This window comes from Hyposmocoma kahamanoa, unplaced genomic scaffold (genome assembly GCF_003589595.1).
Source record: "Hyposmocoma kahamanoa isolate Upper Pololo Valley unplaced genomic scaffold, ASM358959v1 262, whole genome shotgun sequence".
In the NCBI taxonomy this organism is placed as follows: Eukaryota; Metazoa; Arthropoda; class Insecta; order Lepidoptera; family Cosmopterigidae; genus Hyposmocoma; species Hyposmocoma kahamanoa.
In genome coordinates this window covers 1,840,690-1,859,169 of record NW_020653765.1, presented here as the reverse complement: position 1 = coordinate 1,859,169, position 18,480 = coordinate 1,840,690, and the positions used below count along the sequence as shown (strand labels likewise).

Below are 18,480 nucleotides of genomic sequence, written 5' to 3'. Positions count from 1 at the left end.
TTTGTGCGCTTTATATTTGTAAACATGTCTCAGCATGATATTAAAAGAAATATTTTTCTTAGTTCCTATTATGATTGCAATCATAGTCAATCGTTTTTTTATCCAGCTGTTTTGTAGCTTAAAACCCACTGTGCAGTAGCCGTTTAATTTCGCATGCAAGACAGATTAATCAGCTACCAGCCGAGTTTAATCTGTCAGTTTTTTTATCTGTGCATAATATTTTTACTTGTAGAAATAGACACATATAATTTTTAGTTGTAGAAATAGAAACAGCTTCAAAGTAGATATATATGTACCTAGTTAAACTTAGTTTCATTTAAATTGTCTTTTCAACAAAATCGGTCTTTTTCCGATATCTTTTAAATGTCAATCACTCAATACAAATAAACAATTCACACACATAAGCGATATCGAAACGTCAAAACACTTTCAAATGGATGGATTTAATTAAAAACTCTGCAAACACATGCCCAGCACCTATTGTGTCACACTCAAAATAAGCTGGACAAAGTGTCCTGACAATTCTCTTTAATCCAATTTACTAATATCAAGAATTTCACAGACCCGACCATATGTTTCGAGCCGTTCCATTGTCCGAAAAACCTTTTCAAGATGAACTGTGTGCATTATACAGAGTCCATTTCATTCTGCGAAGGTTATTGATGATAGCTTATAAAATTTTCGGACTACGTTTCATAGTACCGTTTTATTAGGCCTTTGTCAAATTTTACAAATGGTCTATTGAGTTGGAGAGTTCATAAATTTTTGTATTCTACAATATGGCTTTTTTTATTGCTAATAAGCTGTCAATAACGTCAAAGAAACTTATTTTATTTATTATTTAGAAATCTTATTTATTTATTTATTTAAACTTTATTGTACAATACACTAAAGTACAAATGGCGGACTTAATGCCAAAAGGCATTCTCTACCAGTCAACCATTGGGCCAAACAGAAATAGGTTGGTGCTACACTTAAACAAGAAGAACAATATACTAGAAAACTAATCGAAATCTTATATTAGCAAAAGTAATGTTCCTGTCGATGACTAATCAAAGCCAAATATTATAGGCAAAAAGTAGTCATAGGTGTTTTCTGTAATTTATGCATTTACTTTTTAAAAGTTTCTAAATATAAATATTAAAAAATGGAATATATTATATGATAATAAACAATGTCAAATAGGTCTTTGACACATCTCTAAAAGGCTAAGAATACAAAAAAATAATCAAACACACATCTGAATAGAAATGATAATTAACAATAAAAATTATATTCAAATAGAATAAATAGAAATAAGTATATATAAAACTATAATTGCTATGCATAACAAGGTGTAAAACAACCATAGCGACGCAAAATCATATCTTGCGATTAACAAGATGAGAAAAAAGTAACCACGATCCCTATGAAAAATATCACGTACCAGATATTAAATAAAGCTGTGCTCGAAGTGACGCGGTTGGTAATCGAACCAGACAGCTTGAGCGACATCTGCCGAGGCTCTACGAAAAAAAGCAAAAATTGTGAATTTTTTGTATTGATCGAGCCAATTTCTCTGTTAATAATGTCACAACTCCAAAATGGTATTTTTGTGATTCTGCGCCATTCAGTTACTGTAATGTAAACACTTGGTGACAACAATACATGCCACGGGCGTTTGAAAAAAGTTTATTGTGCTGTCGAGTATTCGACTTGGTTTTGTGTGGAGATGTTACTTATTGAATACAAATAGACCGAAATATTAGCCTATGACATTTTGCCTTTATGTGTTGGTATTTATTCTGTAGGTTAAAACTATTGTAGAGCTAATAAGGAGTGTAGTGGTTTTTAAAAAAATATCCTACAACAATATTTACTTTTCGTCAAACATTTTTGCCTTGCTCTTCACTAGATGCGGGTTTTTTTAGAAATAGTATGTTGAGCTGTGTCGGCAATGAAATAAATCTTTGAAAACGTGAATACAGCTGGCGTTACGTCAGATAAAATCTAAGTATAGCTAATCATACTACCTCTAGGTACATTATCCACCCTCCGTGTAACAAGAGGACAAAATCGAAATACCGAAAGCCCCTAGAAGATTCGGCGCCAAAGGGGCTATTTTTATGACTGTCGTACCTACGCACTCGGCCCACTGGGCAAATAGGTGAACGGTAAGGGTGATGCATTTTCACATGTGTAAGAAAGAGATGGTTATATTTCGTGCGTCACGTAGCCTTGTCATAACGGTCGAATGGGCGTGATGTTTCTTGCCAACTGAGAGCGGACAAAAATACGTGGAACAATCGATTTTTGCTCAGGAGCGGAATGGCGTAAGTGCGGAGCTAAAGGCGGATACAAAAATATGGTTTTCTGTAATATTATTGTTTAATTAAATGTAAAGTGTTTATAGCGTTTTTTGCGAGTTATTATTAATTTCTTCTCGGGTACTTGGGAGTCATGACGTAGTTGTTCACAGCGTAAGGTATATACGAGTATATAATATGATGTAAAAAAATTGCACTAAAATACGGAATAATATAGTTGCATACGAAAACTAAAATTAACCAGCCTAAGAAATTGCTTACCACTACACGTAAGAGAGAGCGATGAAGAGTCTCCGTCCTTCAAATTTTCGATTCAATTTTCCGTTGAAGTCTCGGGTATCTACTCAGGAATTAGCATTCTTAATAGAAGTAGAACGGTGGACCACGTAGATGTACAAATAAATCTCGGTTGAATATCATGCCGTGTATCACATTTACAAATTTGCGTTTAGTAAAAGCAATAGTTAGGGTTGAGTGTATAATATCAGAGATGTACAGGTTTGCTAGATAAATATGATTGAATTGTTGAAAATAAAATCGGGTATAATTGAGTTCATACTTTTAAATTTCTCCAAACTTCGTTGTTTTCAACATGAATTATAAAAAAATGTATCAAAGATGACGACATATATATCGTTTTCGTATACGTTTGTGTTGGTTACAAAATCTCTTTATTAAATATTCCTCAGGTATCTAGACACTCGACTACTTTTTGGGAGGAGCCCATTTTGACCATTTAGTTTAAATCTACTTAGGTTTTTTGTCTTAGTTTCGTTTCTTCAATTTAGCATACCTCTATAAGTTAATACTTAGTGATAAATTTATTTCACTGTTCAAAAGGGCAGAGTAACAGATTTCTCTTTTTAATCACAACAGTTTCTCAAATAGACCTAAAAAACTTACGCCATTCTTCTACGCGCGCTTTCTACTATAATATTCCAGTTTACGCGTGAATGCACAGACTATTTGCCATCTCTTTCCCTCTTGTGGTGACGCTCGTATGATCTGCATTGAAGCGTATTGCTTTCCTTGTTCCGCGGATTAACGTCAACGGCTTATGATGGCATAGGAATTGACAGCTCCGGAGTACCTATGTATGGAAATGTGAGGAAATATTAGCGTAGCTCTACATGAATTGTATAGGTTAGGGCACTTGAATATGGAGTTTAAATACTTGTTATTAAGTTGTATTTTGGGGACAGCCTAGTCATCGAAAATTTATTTTATCCACTAATATCATTACTACATTATACTAATGTCTTCTTTATTGTGTAGTAAAGACCCTAATTTTATTTAAAAATAGTGCAATAAGTATGAAATGTCAAGTCAACATTTTCAGAACTGATATGCAATTGAAACACTGACATAAAAAATAAACAACCTATCTCAAACAAACGCCGCGGCTCCAAAAATCGCCAATCAACGGTTACGAACTCAAGCACCGTTAAATACGATTTGGAGACACCTAATTTAAATTTAGAATTCATGAGTTCGATCGAGCGCGACACAGTGGGCCGGCGCGTAACCTGACACCGCCAAAATGCTACCGATAAGCATTTTCGAGGCTTCCTACACGTAAACTGTATTATGTAGCCTTATGTGGGTTTCGCTTTCGTTTACACGCAAATCGTTTGTAATTGGAGATGCTTTTTACCACACTGCCACGTTGTTGTATTAAAATTTCGGTATTTTTTGTTTTATCTGTAATGTGGCGATTTCAATTTCGCTTTTAAAAAGTATTTTTGCAATTACACAAACAGAGTGGTTCTAGATTTACAGTAAATACCTATTGAGTCAGAAATTAAACTCGCTAGTTTTATAAATATAGTCGCAATGGTGTAGCAGAACCTCTACAACTCAATATTCTATTTTGTAACCATATTGCACAGCGTTTCACTCAAAGTAAAGTGAGGACAAAGCGATCGCGGCGGGCCCTCGGTCACGCAATGTTACTCTCACTTATTCGCTACGAGCCGTGGGCTTGTGACATATTTGTTGAATTAGTAGTGGAAGCTCAAACCGAGACGAACTTTAGTGCATTAGTAGGAGATGATTGTATTTCTAAGTTTGATTTTTACCCGACTGTAGCGACTATAATTTATAATAAGGAGGATGACACTTTTCACAAATACTTATTACATTTTATATAATTGCTTCAGTAAAAAAAAATGTTTCAGATGCTTTCATAATCAGACTAACCAATATATACTTTCTGTCAAAAAAGTTACTTAAGTACATGTCGTTGACAAAGAAAAGTTTTAAAAAGATATACAAAACTTGGGTTTTAAGACTAAATTGAGAAATTGGTATTAAAAGCTCTTTTTTTATACTATCAAGTGATGGGACGAACAAGTCGTGCGCCTGATGGTAAGCTACACGCCTGTCCATAACAGTTGCAGTGCCACTCAGAGATTTAAATCGCAAAGATCTGAGGGAAACTGCCACTGCGCTCGTCACCCTGACATAAGTTGACAAGTACCATGTGCCTGTAATTTCACCAAAAAAGCTATGGTGGTGTGAATAATGAATAGTTATAAAATTATAATAATTCTTAACTATTTATTTTACTATTTAGTATTGCGATGTTCGAGTACATTGCGTTTATCAGACGTTGTTTATTTTACTCTCAATTATATGCATCTATACATCTAAAATAGTATATAAAATCCTATTACAATATTATCAAAACATAACTCGATAAGCACGCTTAATAAAACTAACGGTTCCATAGCAAAAAGCTCTCAAACCTAAATCACCGACAACAATTTAACAGTCATAATGAACTCAATACTCGCTCCATCACGAACTATCCAATCACGACGCCCTAAGAGAATGGCAAAAAACTCCCCAACCAAAAGCCTTACCATCCTCACCCTAACCAAAACCGCTTTTCACCGGGGAATCAAACTCATGGGTCTCCCGGGTCTCCGCGGGTTAAGCGTGTACGTTAAAATGTTTATAGATAATACTGATGTAGTAACAGTAATTCTGATTCTAAGCGGGGTGTATCCCCTTAGCGAAACTGACGGAATTTCCATTCATCGCAATGGCTTTTGTCGGATATCTTGCAGATATCGGTTTTGATGTTGAATAGCCGTACAAAAGTGTATAGGCTTGTAATGTGGGGTTTTCATCAAGCAAGCCTTTTCGAGGGATTTTTGTTTGGGCATTTTTTTACTAGCATTTCGAGTAGTTGGTATCACTGGATTTAATGTAGAAATAATAATTATGTAATTTTTTTTAATTACGCGTATTTGAATATTTTTGTAATAAACAAGAAGCTTTATTTCTTTAAAACAATTTCAATCTCTGAGTTCTAAAAATGCGTAGAGAAACATTTTTGCACTGTTAGGAAAATATGCAAACTCGGGAGACTCGGGAGTGTTCCTGAAGGATGAATTTAGAGAAAGTAAACTTCTTCAAGTGACGTCGAAGTACATTTAAGAAAATGTACTATAAGTTACGAAAAATATTTTGTTTAAATCAATAATAGTGATAGGACAATATTAACACAAGAAACACAAAATGAAATAGCCTTTTCTTGACAGGGCTTTAATGGTAGAATTTTGTTAACGAGTGTTAATAAATACTTAGTTTACAGTTTTTAAGTTTTGTCTTTGCGGGTAATTGAGAACAATATTAATAATAATAAGAGAGAGGTCCAGTTCGATACGGCACGTATTGTATGCCGGTTCTTGAACCTGAGTCCCTGACCCCGGTCGACTGTGCTATTGCCGAGGAATATTGCCTCTCCCATTTAATAAATCAAAGTTAGTCTTTTAGGCGATAGGAAAAGTGATAGTCTAGAACAGATATCCAAAGTAATAATAATGATATGCTCTTATTGCACACCCTCCACCTAGATACAAGGCATACGGCATTTACTTGATTTCAAACCAGCCAACAGGCTGAGAAAGAAGTTGATAAAAGTAATAATAATAATAGACATTGCCGTACTAAACACCCAGAATTTACAGTCTACAATAGCAGAAAAACTCTCTAAATACACAGAATTAAAAGAAGAAATAACCTGTTCAACTTTGAACACCATGTATTTAACAACAAAATGTAAGATCGTAACATAATTTAAACTGTCACAAGAAATGGCCTCATCATCAGGCAACAAGCGCAACATAGTGACAGAAAAGAGCTTCGTCTGCACCAACACACGTATCACACTAAGAAAAACCTATCATTATGTATTAGTCATAATAATTGTATAAATAGTAATAAGATTTGTAAATGTACTCAGTTATTCACTACCATCTGATTTTAACTCATCATCCTGCTTAGTACTACCCGCTACTCCTCTCACTGTTTTCGTGGTTTTTGTATTAGACCCGTCGTCCATTTATTTGTAAGTCAATGCTGCCGTGGGACATTTTTGGTCCTTCGAGTTTTACTTTGAATCGAGTCTCGCATCTGAAGAACGTAGTGATGATACCAATAATTATTTAGAATAGAATAGAATAGAAACCATTTATTACGAAACGCCACAACACTAACAAATTAAAAAAAAGTTAAAGCTAAATTAAATAAAAAGTAAAGTAGAATAAGAAAAAAATAAAATGTATTAAAAACAAAATTTTAGTAATAGGTAATGAAATGACCACAATGCAAAAACATTAAATAATGACCACTATGGTGTACTACGTAGATTTCAACCTCAGGCGTTATCCCCGCACAGCTACACCAGTCATTGCATTTCCTGAAGCTACCACCAAATATATATTACCTCTTCAGAAAGCTCCCATCCTTAATACTTGTCGCATTGTCAGAAGGTTCTTGCAGAGGACGAAGTACGCTCTTATTACACACACTGCACATAAATACACGCCATACTGCATTTAATTGATTTCGGCCTGTAAGTGTGGTTGAAACCAGCCAACAGTCAGAAAAATAAAGTAAATAATAATAACAATAATCTTTATTGAGTCTTGACGTTGTAAGGTATTTTAACATTAGGTTACATTATAACGCAAAGAATATTTTGAGATGAACATTAGCACATGTACCAGCTTTATAATAAAACTGTATAATAGCCGCTATGCCTTCCACCGGATTTACTTTACACATAAAAAATAAAATAAAATAAAATGTTTTATTCGTTCATTTTAAAGGCCATCATAGTACAGGGGCGGATGTTTCCATTTAGGCTTGTTATGGCCTCTTAGTAATTTTAAGATGATGAAACTGACTACCTTAATATCTACTATAACTGGTGTTACAACTAATATAAATTTCACTAATTACAGTAATTTTTAACTTTTCAGACTAAAAATAGATTAACCTAATTGTTAGTGTGTGTGAGTGCAAGTATGTGTATATGTATCTGTAGGTGTGTAATTGTATGGTATGTGTGAATGTGTACATGTGTGTCCATCCGATAGATGTACACATATTTATTATACATCATCACATACATTGCTCTGATCCCAAGGCAAGTAACTTTTTATTTTTTATAATATCAAGTGACGGGACGACCTAGATCGTGCTTCTGATGGTAAGCTACACACCTGTCCATAACAGTTGCAGTGCCACTCAGAGTTTTAAATCGCAAAGATCTGAGGGGCACTTCCACTGCGGCCGTCACTCTGAGACATAAGTTGACAAGTCCCATGTGCCTGTAATTTCACCAGCACCCTTACCCTTCAAAACCGGAACACATTAATGTTGACATTACTGCTTGACGGCAGAAATAGGTAAGGTGGCATTAGTACCCTGGACGAATTCTTTCACAAGGAGCTCTACTGCTACTAAACACTAAGCTACTAACCAACGAAAGCACTTGTGTTACTCGGAAACAACGGCGGTACCACAAACATCCAGACCCGAGGCAGAATAGAAAAGTTGCTTTTCTACATTGACTTAGCCGTCGAAACCGGGACCCCAGAAATGGCGAGATCTATATTTTCTTCAACTTTAAATGGGACCAAAACCGAGGTTACCCTCCTTTCAACGAAAAAAGAATCATCATAATCTCAGTACAGAGTACTAAAAAAACCGACCTCAAAAGTACGTGGAATTACGTCTCATATAGACGTTAGTTAGTTAGTTCGCCACTATACAGGACTTGACACTGGAGATAATAAAAATCGGTTCTCACTACTCAAAGTATATTGAGAGAAAAACGCCTTGAATTGGAGAAATAGCAAAATCAACCATTAAAGTAATTGATCCTAAATTAATGTTAGGCGCTATTTATGAAAATGAATTCGAGGTGGATGATTTTCTTCAAAATGAAATGGGACCACTATGGAAGTGCCCTCTTTCCAACAAAAAAAAATGAAAATCGGTTCACAAATACCGGAGTTATTGCGTAACACACATACAAAAAAACAAGAAAAAAGAACATACAGTCGAATTGAGAACCTCCTCCTTTTTTGAAGTCGGTTAAAAATGGTTCGCAAATATTGGAGGTCTCGCGTAACATACTTACATACAAAAAAAATACAGTCGAATCAGAACCTCCTCCATTTTTTTCAAGTCGGTTATAAAAAATAAGAAATTGACGACGTATATAGAGACAACAGTTTAGGGTCTAAAAGTAAAATCAGCTAAAGAGCCTTAACTCTCATCGTCACTACATTTTTTCTTTTATTTTTCTTTCTCATCGGACCACCTACTCGGGAGGATCTCTAACACTATCGGTCGCAAGATGATCCATCGCCGTGTCGGAGTAATGAGGCGCGCGCGCACTACGTGACACCTGTCAACTGTCACGACAAGATCGCGGTATATGTAATGGCGGTGATGCGAGTAATAGTCTTTCTTGTGTGACATTTTACGTATTCTTAGAGTTTAGAAATATTAAATATTGTAGAGCAGAAATTAACGTGTCGAAACTTAGGAAGCGAATAGTGTGTGTCAGAATCGTAGCGGGTTGAGATACGTAGTCTCAGTGTACCTTGTCAGGGTTTTTTTCTTTATGATACCAAGAGACGGGACGAGCGAGTCGTGCGCCTGGTGGGAAGCGACATGCCTAACCACAAAGTCCTGTTGGGCACTGCCACTGCGCCCGACACCTTATAAGACACAAGATAATTTTTTTTTTTTTTTTTTTTTTTATTTAAGAAACAAACAGTCTTATATATTTACATTAATATACATAGTTTAAGGTATTACGTTGTAAACTTACAGTTTCCTGAATAGTAATATTACCTAAAAATAAACATAACAAGAGAAATTAAAAGAAAAAACAAGAAATCTTATTTGTAACTAAGTATACCTACAGTACAAATATATTTAAAAAGTGTACAAATTTACGGAGCCGTGATACATTGTAATGTTAATTTTTTAAACCGGCAAATGTTTTCATGAAATATATCAAGATGTTTAAATTTATTGTCATACAACCTGCACGCCCTTCTAATGAAAGAATTCCTAGCATAAGCCGTCCCACTACGAGTGATATGAAAGAGAGGTTTATTTTTTTTTTTATGGGATTATAATAAGTCCCATGTACCTGTAACTTTGCCATCACCCTTACCCTTCAAAATTGAAACGCTGTAATGCTCACATTACTGCCTCGTGGCACAAATACGTAAGGTAGCAGTACTTCCCTTGACGAACTCTTTCACAAGGAGCTCTACCACTACTAAAGGTGACAAACAAAGATTTATATGAATTTATGTGGCATTTAAAATAAGTTTTTACTATGATTTTGGGTTAAGAAATAGTGGGGTAATGAGACAGATTGGGATATTTTTAATACTAGCATGTCGGTATAATACACCTGATAAATAGGGGAAAATTAAAGGCATTTATGGTAGGTATTCATTTGGATAGTATCTGCACTATCGCAAACTGTATAATTATAATATAATTGTACTCTAACTTAACGTTTATTCACAAACTTTTAATTCAAAACGTTTTCTCTCTTGAGTAAAATAGTTTTGGTCTGTAAGCGAAAAGAAATAATTGTGTTATATTTTAATATAATACCGAAAAGATATGAAAATTAAAGGAAAATTTTACTTACCAGTGCACTAGCACGACAGGGCGCCACTTGCGCGAGAGCAACGTGGAAGCGTCAGATATTGCGATTCTCAATGCGAGAATAGCAGTACGCGAGATAGAGGTTTATCTCTCTCGCGCTGCAAATTTTATAAATATACTATATAATTGTAAATATAAGCCTAAAATAAAACTTACGAATGTTACTATGTAGATAGCGTAATCTATTTATAGACAAACACGTGTCGTCATCTGTCATATTGTGACTTGGTATTAGGTGAGTTTTGTAGTCATGCCTGTGTTTGTATAAAAAAAACTACCGGCTTTGAGACATCTTCAGACGATCTTGTCTCCTGTGACAGCGATTGAACTGACTCTAGAAGTAGGTAGGGAGATTGTACCTACTCCGGGCTGGATTAGATCCGGATCTAACAGACACAAATTGCTGGCACCAGTGATTTTGGTACCCAAGTGTCTCATGGGTATACAGGGCACTTTACCTTTTGACAAGTATTGGTGCTGAATAAACAAAAGAAGACTTTACAAGTTATTTTTGGTACCTGAAATTACATCGCCAACATTCATATCCTTAGTTATAATAAAGCCATATGTGATCATACGTCAATAGTGTTTTTATCACATAAAAGTCATAAAAATAATACGAACACTTAGAAATACTCCCTTCGATCCGGCTGGATTTGAAACAACGTCTACTAGCAAACCATGTCAGACGCTATGCCAACTAACCCACGGAACGAACCAGCGGATCTTACGAATTTTTCTACGTGCTTGTTGCAGATCTTTGTTTAGGTTTTTTATACACTTTTTTGTGCCGCAGCATATTTTACAAAAAAACAATTGAATGTCATAGTGGTGAAATATTCTGACATTCAAAACTTAATCATATGAAGCAAATTATGAAACTGTGAAATTTATAACTTTCCTATTGAAGCATAAAAATCTATTTAGTTCGTACAATCTTGAAACCACTCTCCGGAAATTTTTTTATTTTCCAGATGTGGCCCTATTACACCAAGAGTTCGCATTGATTATAGACCTCCGTTTATGTTCTACTATGTAAAACAATGAGTTACTTAAAATTCCGAAACTTTCACAGACATCGCAAATATCCTAGGCTGATTCAAGAACTAGGCCTAGAGACTTACTAATGTTACTATTCAGTTGGCGTATACTATGCTTTAAATGATTTATGAAGAGCGCTATCACTGCGTGTGCGTCGCGAAAGCTGATATGCTGCCCCTTAATTAAACGTCACACGTGGATAATTTGATTTTTATCATTTCAATTAAAGTTCAAATTGGAAAATAATTTATGTATGTAATACATAAAAAATAAATTAATAAAAAAGTGTATTTTCATTGTATGGAATCTCTACTCTGTAACTACATCGACGACCTCGGTGGCCCAACAGCTTATACTGTGGGCGCTGTATGAGAAGGTCCCGGATTTAACTTCTGGCAGGATCAATTTGGGAAATGAACGTTTTTAAATTGGTTCGGCTCTGGGTGTTCTGGAAAATGCCCCAGATTGAATTCCGTTGCTCTGGTGTGAGTACAGGAAATTCCCTAGTTTAGGGCCAAGTAATTGGTGGGTTGTCCGGCATTAGCACTTCTTTTATACGTCCCACTGCTGAGTCTCTTCTCAGGCGAAGGTTTAGGCCATAATTTCCCAAATTTTTTGTCTCACCGCCCACTTAGGTAAGATGAAAATATTTCAATAATTGAAAACACGTATTTCTTACGAGTATATTAACACAAAAAAGCACAAGGGAAAAAAATATATATAATTACATTCCCGGACACATAATTCGAGCCACCTTGCATATTTATCCTTATAGGGCTAGAATATAAAAATATTATCATCGAGGAAAAAGTTTTCTCCGGTTTTTAAATTCAAATTTTCAATAAGGACTTAAGGACGTGACGTTTAGTGTGACAGTTTCAAAATTGCATAACAGCAATGAAGCATTTTTAAGCTAAGGGCATTTAAAATGCAAGATGGGTCAAATTATGTGTCCGGGAGTATATTATGTAGTGTAGTTTCTATAGATAATTTAGGCTTCTTTTCAAATGCGGTAGCACCTCTTGGACAGCAATCAACGCCCATTAATTGCTTCCGAGGCCCCTACCGCCCCTCTGGGAAGGACTCTACAGCGCCGACTGGGCGGCGGTAGGGACCACTTTGGGAAACAATGGTTTAGGCCATAGTCCGTCACGACTCTACTCAAATTCAATTTATCTGAAATTTATCATGAGCTGTTCGGTGAAGAAGAACATCGTGATAAAACCTGCCCGTTGAAGAAGGTTCACAACCCTCGGAAAACGTGTGAAGTCACCAACACGCATTGGCTATGGCCTTATGGGGGACCAGTGCCCAGCAGTCGGACGTATAAATGAATTGATGATGATGATGTTCACTTATGAAAGCTGAAGATTTTGCGTTTTACTTAGTTAAAACAAAAATGTCCGTGACAGCTGTTAGTGAAGAAAGGCTATTTAATAATATTAATAAGGTTACTAAATACGTTAAGATTTATTATCCTGGATATTTAATAATTTAGTTGAACAAAATTTAAAAAATAAAATACGCAAAGTACGTACGAATACTCGTATCAGTTTACAACATCTTATACTCTTGTTGGACGTCAACATGAAATGGTGTCAGTTGGATCGGGTTTCGTTGAGCGCGCCGTTTAAGATGAGAATTTTAAACGAAGTTAATTTTTTTTAATAAGTTTAAGTTCGTACGTTATAATTATGGAGGTGGCGACAATTATCGCACGTTTTTAACCTTTCATGATTAGAGCACTAAAATAATTTATCTAGTTTTAATGTGTCTGTTTTTCTTTATGTTAAAAATATGTAATGGTAAAGTCGCTCACGTAAGGTAAAGATTATTTATCGGAAAGTTTACCCACAACCGTCTCATTTACGTCAAGAACTAAAAGAGTCGTTTGAGTTTATATTGACTGGACAGTTAAATAAAAACCATCTTCTGATCACATTTAATGGTACTAGTTAGAACTTTCTTCGAACTACCGCTCCGACAGTCATGTACCTTATTTAACACGCGATAACCACCATTTTTGCTTATGGTTTGTAGACAAGTCGTGCGAAAATAATTTTGGAATGAAATCTAGTTCTAAGTGTAATATATATGTGACGCAATAATTGTTTAGGTATCACTTTTTTTCCGAGAACCTAGAAATGTTTGGAAGCTTTTTATCTTACTTAGCAATAGTTGTCAATAAAGTTTCACTATAAGAGTTCCTTACTTTTCAAGGCTCGGAACCCTAAAAATTTAAAACCGTTGTTTCAAAAATAAAAGTTCCTTTTTTAAATCTCGTTTAAAGCGCCCCATGCACGGGCACGCATCCCCCGTCGAAAACTGACGAAAGTTTTAGACCCTTTACACACATCGCTGCGCACGAATTCGGAACCCTTGCTTCAAAAAAGTCGTAAGTGCAAAAGTGCTTATTTTTAAGCAATCCTTATAAGAGTAAACACTACCTGTCTTTTATAAATAAAATTAAGAATGATGTATATACAGCTGCATAAATATTCATTGAAAAATAATTTAAATACAATTCCTCATTTAAATTAAATATTCACATAATTTCACATTTAATTGCACATTTTGTTTAATTAACATATGTCTGTTACATAACAATTAAAAAGCCAATTAGTAAAACAAATTGTATCAAAAGTTACTATTTTAGAGTAAAAAAACACAACAGCTGCATCTACCCTTGCGTACAAAATCAACCGGCGATTAGTTGGAATCCTACAAATAGTGACATCTGAGCAAATAAACAGATCGATCGGTGACAAAATTGAATTAGACTACGTTGTATCTCGACACGTGCTTAATTTAAAAAAAGAACTGTATTATTATTGAGTTTATTGAATATGACGATGTAACTAGCGCCTTCACCATGCCGTGTCTGACACTATCCCAACAGACCTTACGATATTTTCTATGTGCTTGTTGCAGATCTATATTTTTAGTTTTTTACTACGATTTTGTCTGCTTATTTTTCTTTTATTTTAATATGAGATAAATGTGTGTATCATGTACTCATTGATGTACAGATTTTTGATAATTTTCTATACAGAAAGATCTCGGAAATATTACTCCCTCGTCGTTAAACAAATTATTATATGGTAAAACGTACCAAATAACCTCTCAGGTTTCTCATGACCGCTGTCTTCGTCTTAGTTAATTTCAATAAGAACTCATCGGAACTTCAACTCTCAACTCTTTTATAACAATAAAAGGAAGCAAATATTTTAGTACTATGTTCTTTTTTCCAATCACGATTAAGACGGTTAATTCATTAGTTGCATTTAAATCACATTTATAAAAATAAATATTCATACAATACTATAGATAATCCTTTCATACTCTAATAGGAACGTGTACACCGTTCTTTAATCTTTTCGGCCTATCTGATTGGTCGGGGTGCTGTCAGAAACAGAACTCGTGTTTTAAATGTGGCTCTCTTATTGGCTCTGTCTATGTTTGAAAATGCTTTTAGGAAAGTATTTTATGTCATCTGATTGGATTGTTTTTTTAATATCTAATCTCTTCTAAGATTCTAGTAAGAGCTTAAATGTATGTATCTAATTTAGATCAAACTGGACCTTCAGATTAATATTTCAAGTTTAGTGTCAAATTAGTCTAGATGATTATAAGCATCTAGACTAATTTGACATTAAAATAACTGGTTTTAAAAAAAAACTAATTCGTTACACATTTAAAATTGTTCTAGTCTATTTTATTTGATTACAATTCTTCTCGGGTTATTTACCTTAATGTTTTATCATTCTACAAAAAGATAATTAGCAAAATTGCTTTCTTCGACGTGTGTGAAGCACAAAAAACGCAATTCGAATTTTAAAACTTGTATCCTCTTAGAACACATTAATCGGAAAACCCATATGAGTACAGTACGTTATGTAGCACCACACAAGTTTCTCTACAGTGGCTAGCAAATAGCGAACTGTTAGTGGGCTCAATCCGGCAGGTGCTGCGTACATGTACATTATCTTCCATTAGTGGAACAAGGGATTAAAACACGTTACAGAGGTATAGTATTTCATACTTACATTTGGCGAAGTCGATATTTATTTTGGCTTTTTAGACGATCGAAAGTATATTTTCGGATCGAAGTCACTAAATTTGTTTTTTCAAATAAAACGAAAGCTTAGTGCTCTGTACAGGTACTATAGTCACGGTTGATGCGACTTAGATCTGAAAATATAGCTTTATTCCCAATGTACTATTTTGTATGTAATATACTAGCTGGTACCCGCGAGTCCGTCAGCGTAAAATAACTACTTCGAGTAGCCTACTGTATACTGATTTTCATCTTTTATTGGTTTTCCATATAAACTTTTATTCCATATTTCAACCCCTTTAAGATTTATTTTTGTGACAAAAAGTAGCCAATGTCCTTCTCCTAGATCCTATCTATCTTTATACCAAAATTCATCGAATTGGTTCAGCGACAGCACGCGTGAAACGTGACAGACAGAATTACTATTGTATTTATAATATTAATTTTGATGTTTTTTTAATAATATATATTATGTTATTACAGCAATTTTGTTTATATAATAACAAGTGACGTCTCGTCACAAACAAGTCGTGTGTCTGGTGGGTAAGCAATACGCCTGTCCATAACAGTTGCAGTGTCAGTCAGAGCTTTAATAGTCTATCCACACATATCCGGGACGTGCCCGGGACGTGGACGGACCATGCACCGTCAGGGGCTTAAAAAAAAATCGTTGCGTATATTTTGTATGAACTCGTCCACACATGTCCATGTCCGGGCCGATGCCGCCAAGGGGCCACAGTTCATACAAACTAGCACGCCCCGTCCACGTCCCGGGCTCGGCCCTGATGTGTGTGGATAGTCCTTAAATCGCAAAGATCTGAGGGGCACTGCCACTGCGTTGTTTTTAACAGAATCTCTTTACAAAGAAAGTATAATAAAAAAATTAAATTAAAAAAAAAACAATAGCAGATAATTTATAAATCCCTAAAAAGAAAGAACTAAACGCGTACCGATTACCAAGCCAAAAGTGGCAGAACTCCGATTCTCACACAAAGCACATTCGCGGTTTCAGAGTCGCGACGCCCCGTCGCGTTTTCCTCCCTGTGAAAAATACATTCCCGCCGTTGCCAATGGCAACAAGAAAACAGATAGATATTATATCTAGGGGCGCCCTCCACATAAATATAACGACAGGCAGTACGTGTTAAAATGAGCATATATACTACTATATATTATGTTATATTTGTGTGAGTCAGGTTTTTACGCATGCGTGCTTTTTCGGCGAAAGTAGATAGATATTGGGGTTTTTAGGCCCTGAAGGGGATGAGGCGGGGCGGCGCGGGAGGGATGCCCTAATCTGTGTCCCTTTGAGCCTCCCGATTGGAATTTAGTAATCATATTAGATTTTAAATTACACGTGTTTGTAACTTGAAAGGGTGGGGTTGGGTCGCCAATTTATTTCCTATTAGATAGTTATTTACGGTAAATAGATGTTATATGCAGTGTAATGTGAATTACGTTACAATATTCATAGTTTTTTTTTGCGTATGGTCAAGTAGCGTATAGTCTTTTTATCGTGTTGATGTCTCTCGTGTTTTAGGATTGTATTGACTTTGAATAGAATGTTGCCACCTTGACAGCGCTATACGTGGTCGCGTAGAAAGTTTCCTTGTGCAGGTATTAGGTTACGAGGCTGGTTTGAGACTCTGAAAGTTGCTTTTGGTTCGTAATTTGGTTGAAACATCGTGTTGCAAAATTCGCCAGTCTAAGCACTGCATTACCGTACCTAGCATGGAAAGAGCCTCCTGAAAGTTTTATGTTAACAAGCCTCACGGCTTGAAGGAGGAAATTGAGCGCTGTATCAACGAGATTCAATCACAGTTATGCAAAAAGGTCATCGAAAATTTATGAAAAGAGTGCGAATGTGCCAGCAAAGTCGTGGAGGACATTTACCCGACATACTTTACCACACTTAACCCTATGCCGTGTACTTCATGGATCAATTTCTAATTATAAGCCTGTGTTTTCTATGAAAATTACTTCTTGCGTGAATTTTGGGACAGCCTTTAGTATGTTTGAGCCATGTGAGTGGTATCTATCGATTACTATTCACATCGTATAATTCAACGACAAAATAGCAGTTTTTGAAGATGGTTTACTTATTTGGTTTATTAATTTTAAAAGTAATGCAGTGTTAAGTAATAAGTGTTCCCGGGTAAAATTACGATTTTAGTTACCTGGCAAAGTCTGACCTCATATCGCTTTTACAGGTATCATCAATAAACCGAGTACTTCGGAACCTAGCGTCGCAAAAGGAGCAAGCAGCGTCGCAAGCGCAGAATGATAGTGTATACGAAAAATTACGCATGTTCAATGGGCAAGCCGCGACGGGATGGTGGTACCCTGGACTTCCAACTGCCCCTGCGGCTCCAACGATACCAGCGCCTTTACCACCTCAACTGAATAGGACTGGCAATTCGGAAGACCATAAACGGGGTAAGTAGGTAGTTTACTAGTAGAAGAAGAATAAGAGGGCCTCTATGAAAAGATTTATGAATGTAATAATTTTACCTTTTTTATAAAAAAAAAAACCGGACCTCAAAAGTTACTGGAATTACATCCATTTTACAAGTTTTATTGTAATCGGTTACCGGACAGTGCGCGACACCGGATTCATCCCTTAATTTGCCACCCTTAGAGGTAGAATATTTACTTCAAATTTAAATGGGACCAAAAAAAGAATCATCAAAATCGGTTCACAAATCCAGTTAGGTATACAGAAAATACAGTCAAATTAAGAACTTCCTTTTTTTTTGAAATCGGTTAAAAAAGCCAGAGAGGTTTATCAGGATCGTGCTAAGTGACTATCAATGTCTCTGTCTACCTCAATGGCAATCTAAGGACGTGAGAAAAAATAAAATAAAATAGTAGTAGAAATATTGTTATCGCGTTACATATTCTTTTAATTTCACAGTTGGTGTAACAAGGCCACATCCGCAAAATAACAACTTTTTAGGAGAGCGGTTTATAGATGCTACGAACGAAATTAGTCGATTTTTTTTATGATGAAATAGGAGTGTTTTCATGTATGCATAATTTGTTTCATATAGTTCGTATTATTTTTATGACTTTCATATG

At 35.4% G+C, this 18,480-nt stretch overlaps 1 protein-coding gene across 1 annotated transcript in view; it reads left to right on the top strand.

The window, feature by feature from the left end:
* Positions 1-18,480, top strand: part of LOC113228888 (paired box protein Pax-6) — a 90,006-nt gene that overhangs the window by 30,400 nt on the left and 41,126 nt on the right. The window contains exon 4 of the mRNA XM_026462317.1: positions 17,613-17,838. Coding sequence (XP_026318102.1) covers positions 17,613-17,838 — 226 coding nt within the window. The remainder of the gene's footprint in view (positions 1-17,612; positions 17,839-18,480) is intronic.